The 12048-nt window shown below is 46.3% G+C and overlaps 1 protein-coding gene across 1 annotated transcript; it reads right to left on the bottom strand.

The window, feature by feature from the left end:
* Positions 1-1865: 1865 nt before the first annotated feature.
* LOC311226657 (uncharacterized protein) lies at positions 1866-11685 on the bottom strand (the record flags this gene model as incomplete). The annotated part of the gene is made up of 5 exons (XM_084312073.1): positions 1866-1994; positions 2308-2355; positions 2696-2770; positions 2990-3095; positions 11621-11685. The coding sequence occupies 5 exons, from the start codon at positions 11683-11685 to the stop codon at positions 1866-1868; spliced, it is 423 nt and encodes a 140-aa protein (XP_084168199.1).
* Positions 11686-12048: the final 363 nt, after the last annotated feature.

Genomic DNA, 12048 nt, shown 5'->3' on the forward strand with positions numbered 1-12048 from the left:
CTCTTGATTGGGCGGCTGGACCCCGCGCTACCACAGACAATGTACAGGCCTGAAGAAGCGAACGGCCGAAGAATGTGGAGGTACAGTCAAGTACTGGCTGACAAGTTTTGGAACAGCTTCCTACTCCACTACCTACCGTCTCTACAGACCCGCCAGAAGTGGGTAAAATAGAGAGACAATTTGACAGAAGGAACAGTCGTCATGATCATTGACCAGTCACTACCCAGAGCTATGTGGCCGGCTGGCCGCGTAAGCAAAGTGATCACTGGTGCCGATGGAAAGGTCCGAGCAGCTGAAGTGCTCGTCCAAGGACGGACTTACACCCGACCCGTGGCGAGGCTAATAGAACTGCCAAGGCTCCCTGATACTATTGATGACGACCATGACCCTATGACTATGACTTTCCCGAGAGGAGCCAAGGTGAGACGGCGCTCAGACCAGACTGAGGTCGCCTCGCTTCTTCTTCGTTGTGGACCTAAAGCTAAAGCTACAGCTATCGTCTACAAGAGAGCCCAAGTGTATTCATCTGCGGATCAAGGTTCTACGGGCACTGTGTTCTGTACCTGGACTCTCCCTAGAAATCGTTGACCAGACGGGATACAGCCGACGGCTCTCCTACCCCCCCTACTGGCTTACAACCGGCGGGACCCCTTCAGTATATTATCCAGCTATAATCATTAAGTGACCATCGCTATAATTCCCTAAGAGCCAGGTTGTATACTTGCTTCCTGTGTAACCAGAGATTGGACATTCAGTGTTGATTTGCCTACGAATACTCATTTGCCTTACAAGTGCATTCAAATCATAAATGTAATAAGTAACTATTATATGTACCCTTTGCTATATATTAAATATTTGACTATTACCTTTGTGTGGACCTGATTTCATATGTGGGAAAGTGTTCATCATACTTAGATATCGTGTACTGTATGGCCAGTAATTAAAGTACATAAAGCGGTAGTGGTTTAATGATACCATACTTATCAATACAGTCAGGGAATTGTACCCCTCAGTTACAATATGGTATAAAGTTCCCATATTATGTGCATTACACAAACTAAACACAGATATTACATTACATTACACAAACTAAAAACAGATATTACATTACATTACACAAACTAAAAACAGATATTACATTACATTACACAAACTAAAAACAGATATTACATTACATTACACAAACTAAAAACAGATATTGTCTGAATTACTAGAAGAAAGAAATGCACCACCTTTGGCTGATAGCAATTTATTAATTTCTTAGGATTTCTTTTGGTCTAATAAATGTTTAAGGTTCTTAGATGGATCCCCTGCTGCCTCCTCCTCCTCTCCCTCCTCCTCCTACTCTTCCTCCTCCTCCACCTCTTCATCATCTCCTCCTCCTCCTCCTCTTCCTCTTCCTCCTCCTCCCTCCTCTTCCTCTCTTCCTCCACTTCCTCCTCCTCCGCCTCCTCCTCCTCTTCCTCATCTTCCTCATCCTCCTCCTAATCCTCCTCCTCCTCCCAATCCTCCTCCTCATCCTACTCTTCCACATCTTCCTCCTCCTCTCTCTTCCTCCTCCTCCTGCTCCTGTTCCTACTCTCCTCATCTTATCCTCCTCCTCCTCCTGCTCCTCCTGCTCTTACTCTTCCTCATCTTCCTCATCCTTCTCCTCCTCCTCCTCCTGCTCCTCCTCCTCCCTCCTCCTCCTCCTCCTCCCTGCTCCTCCTCTCTCCTGCTCTCCTCCTCCTCCTCTGCTCCTCCTCCTCCTCCTCCACCAGGGTCACTGCAGGGCGCCACGGGAGCAGCGTACTGGCTCATGTTAAATGGCAGGCCCTGCATTATGCAGCAGCTTAGGCCATAGCGCTGGGTCCTCATGTCCTCGGCTACAGTCCACCTGTCGCTGCTCTGGTCGTAGCGCTCCACCTTTGTGAGATGGAGGTGAAGAAGCCATTGTGGCCTCCGACCACGAAGAGCAGGTCGTCCAGCACCGCGATGCCAAAGTAGCTGCGGGGGTGAGCATGGCGGGCAGGGCGCTCCAGGAGTCAGTCAAGGGGCTGTAGGCCTCCGCGCTACGCAGGTAGTTTCTACCGTCAAACCCTCCCACCTGAGGACAGGACACAGGACACTGAGGAATGTTTTAGTGTGTGGCTCAGGCAGGCAGGGAGACACTGTATTAATCCACTTAGGGAAATGAGGGCATCACAGCAGCATTGCAAGTCAAATGATACATATCTATAGAAATATCTAATACAAATATAAAGAAATATCTAGTATAAAGCATTTGTCTCTGTGTGCACCTACCGCATAGACTTGTCCTCCGTAAGCAGCGACTCCCAGTCCGCTACGCCTGCTGCTCATGGGGGCGATCAGAGTCCACTGGTCGGTGTCTGGGCTGTAGCACTCAGCTGTGAGCTGGAACCAGCCACCACAGATGTAAACCTGTAATAAGAAAGAATATTCTAATTTAGTTTATATATTCCATTTGATTTCATTCTACTTTAATTGTCTGTTAATGTTGATGCACCAAAGGACCCAGACACATCTTTTGTATGTGCAAGCTTACTTGGCAATACAGACATTTATGATTTCTGATCTAACGTTCCTTGTGTTCATCTAGCACCCTGTGTCCCTCAGTTCCACCCACCTTGCCCTGGAGGGCTGCTGCCCCGACACGCTTCCTGTGCTCAAACATGGGTGAGATCACTGTCCACTGGTTGGTTTCAGGCTCGTAGCGCTCAGCGGTGTTCAAATACACGTGTCCGTCGTACCCTCCCATGGCGTAGATACAACCGTCCAACGCGACCACGCTGAGCTCACTGTGGCGTGAGTGCATGGGAGCCGCCTGCAGCCAGCTGCAAGTGACGGGGTTGAACCTGCGCACACTGCTGAGACACTGCCCACCGTCCCAGCCGCCGACGCAGTAGACCAGACCGTGGAGAAAAGCGGTGCCGTGGTCGGCCCGGGGACTCTCCCCCTCAACGCTCACGTCCATCCATCCACCGGCTCGGATATCGTAAGCCTCCATGCCATTGGTCAGGATACCGCCACTCCAGCCTCCGATGGCCAATAGGACCTCCTGGGGCAGGCGTGGGCGGGTCAGGGGGTTTGGGAGCCTGTCGGAGCCAGGGGGGTTCAGGACGCTGAGGATGAGGGGCCTGCAGTCGTGGCTGTCCCTCACCACAGGGTTGTTCTGGACGTTGCTCCTGAAGTAGTCAGGCCTCATCAAGCCCATGCGAACCTGGGAAGAGACAAGCAGACAGCGGGTACAACTCAGACAGCGGTTGTAGACGGTTTCTGTTGCTAGGGAACAGTTTGAACCCAAATGTTTGAGAACCACTGTTAGGGAACCTAGTGTTGTTTTAATGTAATGCACAGTAATAAAACATTTATTTTTTATTTTTTATAAATGTTTTTATTTTATTTTATTTTCATACATAAAACAGAACATAACAGTACAATAATAATAATAATAATAATAACAATGACAACAGCGACGACAACAATAATAACAGTAACATGAATGATAATGAACTAGACAAGAGACAGACAAACAAGAAAAAGTAAAATAATACAAATAAAATTAAAAATAAATGTGGCTCAGGCACTAGCAACCATGTTTGTGTATCCGTAATACAATTAGTTACCTTGGGCAGCAGCAAAGGGATGTGTGTTTTACGCTCCTCACGGGAGTGGTCGATCCAACGGAGGACGGCCTCGAACACCGTCTCCTCGCTCTTCACGTTCAGATCATCCCTCTCGATGATGTCCACCAGTTGCTGCGGGGACAGCTCCACAAACTCCTGTGAGACGCGCAGCATCTCCTCAAAGTGGCACACGATGAAGAGATGGGCCTTGCACCTCAGGTCAGGGCAGCAGTAGATGTCCGTGAACCTCCAGATGCCGACACAGTTTTCCAGAGACAGCTGGCCTTCTAGGAAGTCAGAGCACACTCCTACTATGCCAGTGACGCGAAGCTGGTCTGCAGCCACCAGAAGCTCTTCCACGTTCTCTGCTGTCACCAGCACAAAGCGTGTGTAGGCGTACTCTATGATGAGCTGCATCATACCCGGGGACACCCCAGGGATAGTGTAGACTGCTTTCTCTGAGTCGCTCCAGCGAGTGAAGAGGGCTCTGTGGGACGCAGAGTACAGAGATATCTGATGAGTAAACAGTAAGCAACATTCTGTCCTGTGTAGTAATTAGGGCTGACCCCTATTAGTCGAATAGTCGACTAATCGGTCGAAAGGAGCCGTAGTCAACTGCCAACCGCTTATAAGCGTGGCTAACGCTAATGGCACGCATACCAGAGGCCAACTGCCTAAGAAAACAGGCACAGAGGCACTGAAAGATGATTTCACCCATCTAATGAACACACTAGACTAGACAAATATCAAGATGTATCCATCAGTGGACAAAATGCATGCTTTTGCAGAGGACAAGAAGCCTTCAGTCGACTCCTTCAGACATTAAGCACCCCCCACAGCGCAAATGGAATGATAAAAAAAAAATATATATATATTATACTTTTTCTTTTTTTTTCTTTTTTTGTCGACTAATTAGTCTGCACATTTTGGCCAATCATAGTCGACTATCCAAATCCTTAGTCGGGGACAGCCCTAGTAGTAATATATTTTCACTGTAGAAGTATAGGGTCATAGCACAGTAGAAGTATAGTATCTTTTTACAGTAGAGGTACAGTATAGTATCTGTTTACAGTAGAAGTACAGTATAGTATCTGTTTACAGTAGAAGTACAGTATATTATCTGTTTACAGTAGAAGTACAGTATAGTATCTGTTTACAGTAGAAGTGCAGTATACCATATTTTTACAGTAGAAGTACAGTATATTATCTGTTTACAGTAGAAGTACAGCATAGTATCAGTTTACAGTAGAAGTACAGTATAGTATATTTTTACATTATAAGTACAGTATAGTATCTGTTTACAGTAGAAGTACAGTATAATATCTGATTACAGTAGAAGTACAGTATATTATCTGTTTACAGTAGAAGTACAGTATAGTATCTATTTACAGTAGAACTACAGTATATTATATTTTTACAGTAGAAGTACAGTATAGTATATTTGTACAGTAGACATACAGTATAGTATCTGTTTACAGTAGAAGTACAGTATAATATCAGTTTACATTAGAAGTACAGTATCTGTTTACAGTATAAGTACAGTATAGTATATGTTTACATTAGAAGTACAGTATAGTAGCTGTTTACAGTAGAAGTACAGTATATTATCTGTTTACAGTATAAGTACAGTATAGTATCTGTTTACAGTAGAAGTACAGTATAGTATCTTTTTACAGTAGACATACAGTATAGTATATGTTTACAGTAGAAGTACAGTACAGTATCTGTTTACAGTAAAAGTACAGTATGGTATCTGTTTACTAACCAAGCTAACCTGAACCAAGTTAACCTGAACCAAGATCAACTTACCTGAAATAGTCACTGCAGCAACACAGGAGGGCCTTGTGGGCGTTAAACTCAGTGCTGTTGACTTTAATAACCACATCACAGAACATTCCCTCCAGACGCAGCTCATTAAAGATTGTACAGGACATTGTTTCCTTTTCCATGTGGGGATTTTAAATTGTATCTACAGAATATTCAAGCTTACAGACAAGTAGCCGGAAACAACAAGTGATATCTTCATTTGGTCTTCTGAGATATGAGATCTCCTGAGAGAATTGTTGAATATATACTGTACACAAATGTTCTAGAATGTGCTATTATGACATCATGTGACATCACAAATGTTCTAGAATGTTTGATTATGACATCATACTGTGACATCACAAATGTTCTAGAATGTTTGATTATGACAACATACTCTGACATCACAAATGTTCTAGATTGTTCTATTATGACATCATACTGTGACATCACACCAGAACATGTTTGAGTTGAATAATATAAATAATATGTTGACATTAAAAAAGAACTAATACAATTATAAAAAACTACATAAAACAATGATACAAATTATAATAAAATATTTAAGTAAAATGTATAGAAATAAAGAAAAATAAGACAATGAAATAAAGATAATAATTCATTTAAAAGCTATTTTAAAAAGGTACGTTTTGAGCAGTGCCAACCGAGTCTGCTGTCCTAACAGACTTGGGGTCTGTAGGGCAGGGCTATTCAACTAAATTGTTCAGGGGACCACATTGTCAGAAACCCAAGGGGCCAGGGGCCGGACTGCCACGGTGCCTCCCCGTGCTATGAATATATGTACACTTGACACAACACGCAACCACATTTTCACAACTTTTATTTAACTACATTGCAAAAGTAGTATACTTTTCAAAAAAAGTTCTTCATTTATGTGCCACATCTGCAACATCTCCTGCAGAAAGTGCTTCATTTATGACTGTGCAACAACTGCAACATCTCCTCTTCAACATTTCAATATAAAAATAAAATAAAAAACAAACAAGTGCATGATGTGCATCTGAACATTCAAACATCAACACTTGAACAAAAAAACACATTTATAGTGCAGCTGAGCTTATGAAAAAGTGCTTCATGTCTGTGCAACAACAGCAAATCACAGCATCTTATTAGCACTTATTGTCCACTCTTAACTCTCAAACATCAGGGGGGTGGGGGGCAGACAGGCCTAGCCTACATACACACATCTAATGAGAGCGATTGCACTTCTTTGACTGGGCAATGGCAGAGAAAGAGGGTTCATAGGAAGTGAGGGCTACCCGCAAACAGTGATGCAAATGCTCATTTGTCAAGGAGGCACGTTGCTTGTTTTAATAGCATTCATGTGAGAGAAACTGGATTCACAGGTGTATGTTGAGCCAAACATTGTTAGCACAGATATTGCCAGCGTTTTTATTTTGGGGAATGTCTTGACATGAATACACTTTATCCAAAATGTTGTGGTGGATTCATTCTCAAGTGCCTGCTTCAGAGCAGATGATGCTTGCATGTCAATTATTTCAAGTTGCAGGAGACCTTCATCAATGTGAAGTGATGCAAGGAACTCTTGTCCTTTTGTGGAAATAGCAGCTACATTGGCAAATGGGTTGCTCACAAAATGCATCAATTCTCTGGACATGTCAAATTCATCAAATCGACTTGCAAAGTTTTCCCTCAATTTATCAATGAAATCTGTCATTAATTGAGTGACTTTTGGCTCAATTGTGCGTGTTAACGTTGACATGAAAAAAAAAAAGTAAAAAAATCTTAATAATAAAAATATATAAAAAAAAAAAATACAATTATTATCATGTAATCTTTGGCGGGCCGGTCAGAATCATCCCGCGGGCCGGATCTGGCCCGCGGGCCGCCAGTTGAATAGCCCTGCTGTAGGGTATGCACTTATTCCCTCCGCCCTGAACATTTATGGAGATGTATGGGCCTTTTAAGTCAGTGGTAAAAGTGTCTTTCAAGGATAAGTGAGCTCCTGCACTGATTATTATAGTTCAATATTCAATATTTGATCACCAAAACCCCCCAAAAAAGCATAAAAATGCCCCTCCCCGCCCAAAAAGGGCCCCCAAAAATAGCACAGGCCTAGTGCCCTTTTCAGCCTTTGAGCACCTGCCCCTCTAAAGTCCTGTGCACGTCCCTGGTCATACTAACTCATTGGCAGAGGTAGCGGGTGGAAGTCGATGGGTGGGGATTTGGACGTTATGGACAGCGACTCCTACAGGTCGGTTGGGGGACGCCTGCACAGCAGAGACAGGAAGTGGCGGGGGCAGCGTGAGCCTCCCACACGTTACACCTCGCCAATGAGAGTCCGCGCTGGCAGGTGAAAAGATGCGACAGGCTGCCTCCTCGTGTATCGGAGTGTAACACTTCCTCCGGTCCTGGTCCCGTCATATTCACAAGTACCTCCCATTAACAATAACCCTCAGTCTACATTGCCACCCGGTGGGCTGATGCCAATCTGGCATCAGCTCACACACCAACTTATTGTTATTTATTGTCAGTTGTGTTTGTTGTGCTTATTGTCTGTTGTCTCCACTTTGTTAGTCTTGTGTTCCCCTGTCTGTGGTTTGTAATTATGTTTAGTCTGGTTGGTTATTTGTTATTGTTTTCCAGTGTACTCTGTGTTCTATTGTTTCTGTCTACCACACCTGTGTCTTGTTTGTAAATTACCCTCTGTGTCTTGTCAATTAGTCGGTGTATATAGTCCTGTCTGTCCTGCCCTGCTGGGCGCGATCATTGTTAAATGTTACCTGTGTGTTAGTCGTGTATGTACCTTGTCTTTAAGTAAACTGTTCATCGTCACATTCTGTCTCCGGTCTCATCAATCTCCACTCTGTCATCTGGGTCCATCATGCCAAAGAAGCGTAGGACTAATCGTAACAGAATGATCGCGCCGAACTTGGACCCGGCAGAGAGGAGAGACGGAGCCAGCTTCGCGCTCGGGATCCTGGGCGCTTCCGTCCTGCGTGCCGACCAGGCGACCGCTCTGGGTCTGGCACCATGGGACGCAGTGGCTGGGCCAGCGGCACCGATGATATCGGGTGCTTGCGCCGCGGCCACCCCGGTGCTGGATCCCTGGGTGGGAAGTCGCCTGGTCCGCAGGGGAGCGTCGGGAACGGGGCGCGGATCCCGACGCCACAGCCCCAGGGGAAGGGGTTTCCAGGACCGCAGGTCTTCCTCGCCGGCCTGGTCGAGATCTCCTCCGCCCTGGGAGGTTCCAGAAGACGAGCCACCACCATGGCAGACCTGGAGGAAGACGTCGGATTCCGCTGCCGGAGGGACCCCGGTTGGGGGTCCTGCACCGCGTCCTGTCGCCAGGGAGCCTCCGGTTCGGGGTTCGGCGGGGGGTCTCGCCACCGTGGAGACCCCAGCCCCAGGTCGCGCTCCGGAGCCGTCGTCTCTTCCCCCCATCCTTCCCTGCTCCAGCCCTCCTCGTCAGCCCCCTCCCCCCGTTCCTGTTCCCGCAGGCCCCGTCCCTCGAACCCCCATCCTCCCCCCTCCTCTTTTCGCCGATGCGGCTTCCGTCCCCCCCACCCTCCCCGTTCCCGGGGGGCCTGTTGGGTCGCCTGGGAGTCGACCTTCGAGGGCGGGGTACTGTAACACTTCCTCCGGTCCTGGTCCTGTGGGACCAGGACTCAGACAGTCATATTCACAAGTACCTCCCATTAACAATAACCCTCAGTCTACATTGCCACCCGGTGGGCTGATGCCAATCTGGCATCAGCTCACACACCAACTTATTGTTATTTATTGTCAGTTGTGTTTGTTGTGCTTATTGTCTGTTGTCTCCACTTTGTTAGTCTTGTGTTCCCCTGTCTGTGGTTTGTAATTATGTTTAGTCTGGTTGGTTATTTGTTATTGTTTTCCAGTGTACTCTGTGTTCTATTGTTTCTGTCTACCACACCTGTGTCTTGTTTGTAAATTACCCTCTGTGTCTTGTCAATTAGTCGGTGTATATAGTCCTGTCTGTCCTGCCCTGCTGGGCGCGATCATTGTTAAATGTTACCTGTGTGTTAGTCGTGTATGTACCTTGTCTTTAAGTAAACTGTTCATCGTCACATTCTGTCTCCGGTCTCATCAATCTCCACTCTGTCATCTGGGTCCATCATGCCAAAGAAGCGTAGGACTAATCGTAACAGGAGGGGACACGTGATGCAAGGCTTCTATCCTCCCTATAACCGACCAGTGGGGGGCATAGTCGAGCAACGTTCAAGACAGGGGAGGGAGAATTGGAAACTCGAAATTGGGATGGGAGAAAAATAGAAAATAAGGAGAAAAAGTGGATAATTTTTTTTAAAGTGTTTTGACATCTGTATCACACATTTTGGTCGTGTGCTAGCCTAGCAGCTTTCTGGTCCTCCATATTTGAGCTCTACTCAGAGGAGCTAGCTTGCAGGTCGGATACTTGAACCCTTTCACTGCCACACAACAGCCGGTTAACCCTTTCACTGTGACAATACAGAAGGTTAGCCCTTTACTATCACACAACCGACGGTGATGCTCCATCATTAGCATCATTAGCTGTCGTGTGGCAGTGAAAGGGTTAACCATGTCATTTTCTGGGACTTGTTGGTGTTCTCTCTCGGAGGATTCTGATCTACCAGAAGCACAGCTGAACTGTATTGCCATTTGCTTACTCCTCCCTTCTAGCAAGGCGTCTCGTTCTTCTGAACTGGAAAAATGATCGTCCTCCCTCAGGTGGATTTGTGATGTTATGTATTGTTTAAAAGTGGAAAAGATCAAATACACATTGCGGGGATCAAGTGGAAAGTGTGATGTGGTGCGGCAGCCCTTTATTTCTCAGGTGGAACGGTTGACTATGTCTCTCACCTCCTGAGATAATGACTCTGTATTGTATTGTAACGGTTTTGTATTGAAGTGCTCTGTGAACTGTTTTTACGTTTTCTTGGTTTTGTTTTGTGTGTGCTTATGTTTGATACGTCTGTAATGTCTACTGTAACGTCTAAAACTTGAAAAACACATTGACTAAAAAATAAATATATAAAAAACATAACAATCTTACATTGTAAAAATACTGTTAATTGTTTGACATGCATACAAATAAAGCACCTTTGAATTGAATTGAGAGAGAGAGAGAGAAGAGAGAGAGAGAGAGAGAGAGAGAGAGAGAGAGAGAGAGAGAGAGAGAGAGAGAGAGAGAGAGAGAGAGAGAGAGAGAGGAAAAGGAATGGAGAGACAGAGTGAAAGAGATAGAGAGAGCCTGTATGTGTGTGTGTGTGTGTGTGTGTGTGTGTGTGTGTGTGTGTGTGTGTGTGTGTGTGTGTGTGTGTGTGTGTGTGTGTGTGTGTGTGTGTGTGTGTGTGTGTGTGTGTGTGAGTGTGTGAGTGTGTGTACCTGAGGTGTCGTCTTATTGAAGACGTCTCTTCCTTGTATAACTTCAGTCATGAATTTCTTCTTCAGCTGTTGATATTCTACTGATCAGGATGGACTCCAGCTCTGAGCTGCAACATGCACACGCACGCACGCACGCACGCACACACACACACACACACACACACACACACACACACACACACACACACACACACACACACACACACACACACACACACACACACACACACACACACACACACACACACACACACACACACACACACACACACACACACACACACACACACACACACACACACACACACACACACACACACACACACACACACACACACACACACACACACACACACACACACACACACACACACACACACACACACACACACTCACACACACTCACACACACACAGAAGATAAACACATCCACACACACATACAGATATGAGATATACACACATGAGTCTGGATGGTGCTAGCTAGGGCGTGTTCAGCTGCCGTACCTCTGGAACCAGGTCTGGATGGTGCTAGCTAGGGCGTGTTCAGCTGCCGTACCTCTGGAACCAGGTCTGGATGGTGCTAGCTAGGGCGTGTTCAGCTGCCGTACCTCTGGAACCAGGTCTGGATGGTGCTAGCTAGGGCGTGTTCAGCTGCCGTACCTCTGGAACCAGGTCTGGATGGTGCTAGCTAGGGCGTGTTCAGCTGCCGTACCTCTGGAACCAGGTCTGGATGGTGCTAGCTAGGGCATGTTCAGCTGCTGTACCTCTGGAACCAGGTCTGGATGGTGCTAGCTAGGGCGTGTTCAGCTGCCGTACCTCTGGAACCAGGTCTGGATGGTGCTAGCTAGGGGGTGCTGAGGATACAGCTGGTTCTCTCTCATGTACAGCAGGACACTGAACAGTCTGTCCTGGTACTCGTCTTGGCGAGGACTCGTCTTGGCGAGGGCACAATCCCTTCTCGATAAAGCGCCCACGCCGCTCTGGCGTCCCCATGGAGTATCGCCCCGGCGATGATGTGGCCGTAGTTCTGGGTGGTGGGGGTGGTGGCCTAGGGCAGTGGTTCCCAACCTTTTTTGAGTACTGTACCCCCAAAGCATTTCAAGCCAACCTAAAGTACCCCCTACTACTAATTTGGTCAGTATAATTTACTATCTAACTAGCTGAAAAAAAATATAATATATAGTCTATATATTGTGGCAGACCGGCTGTGTGTGTGTGTGTGTGTGTGTGTGTGTGTGTGTGTG

Source organism: Notolepis coatsorum (genome assembly GCF_963971535.1).
Source record: "Notolepis coatsorum genome assembly, chromosome: 4".
NCBI classification, from domain to species: Eukaryota; Metazoa; Chordata; class Actinopteri; order Aulopiformes; family Paralepididae; genus Notolepis; species Notolepis coatsorum.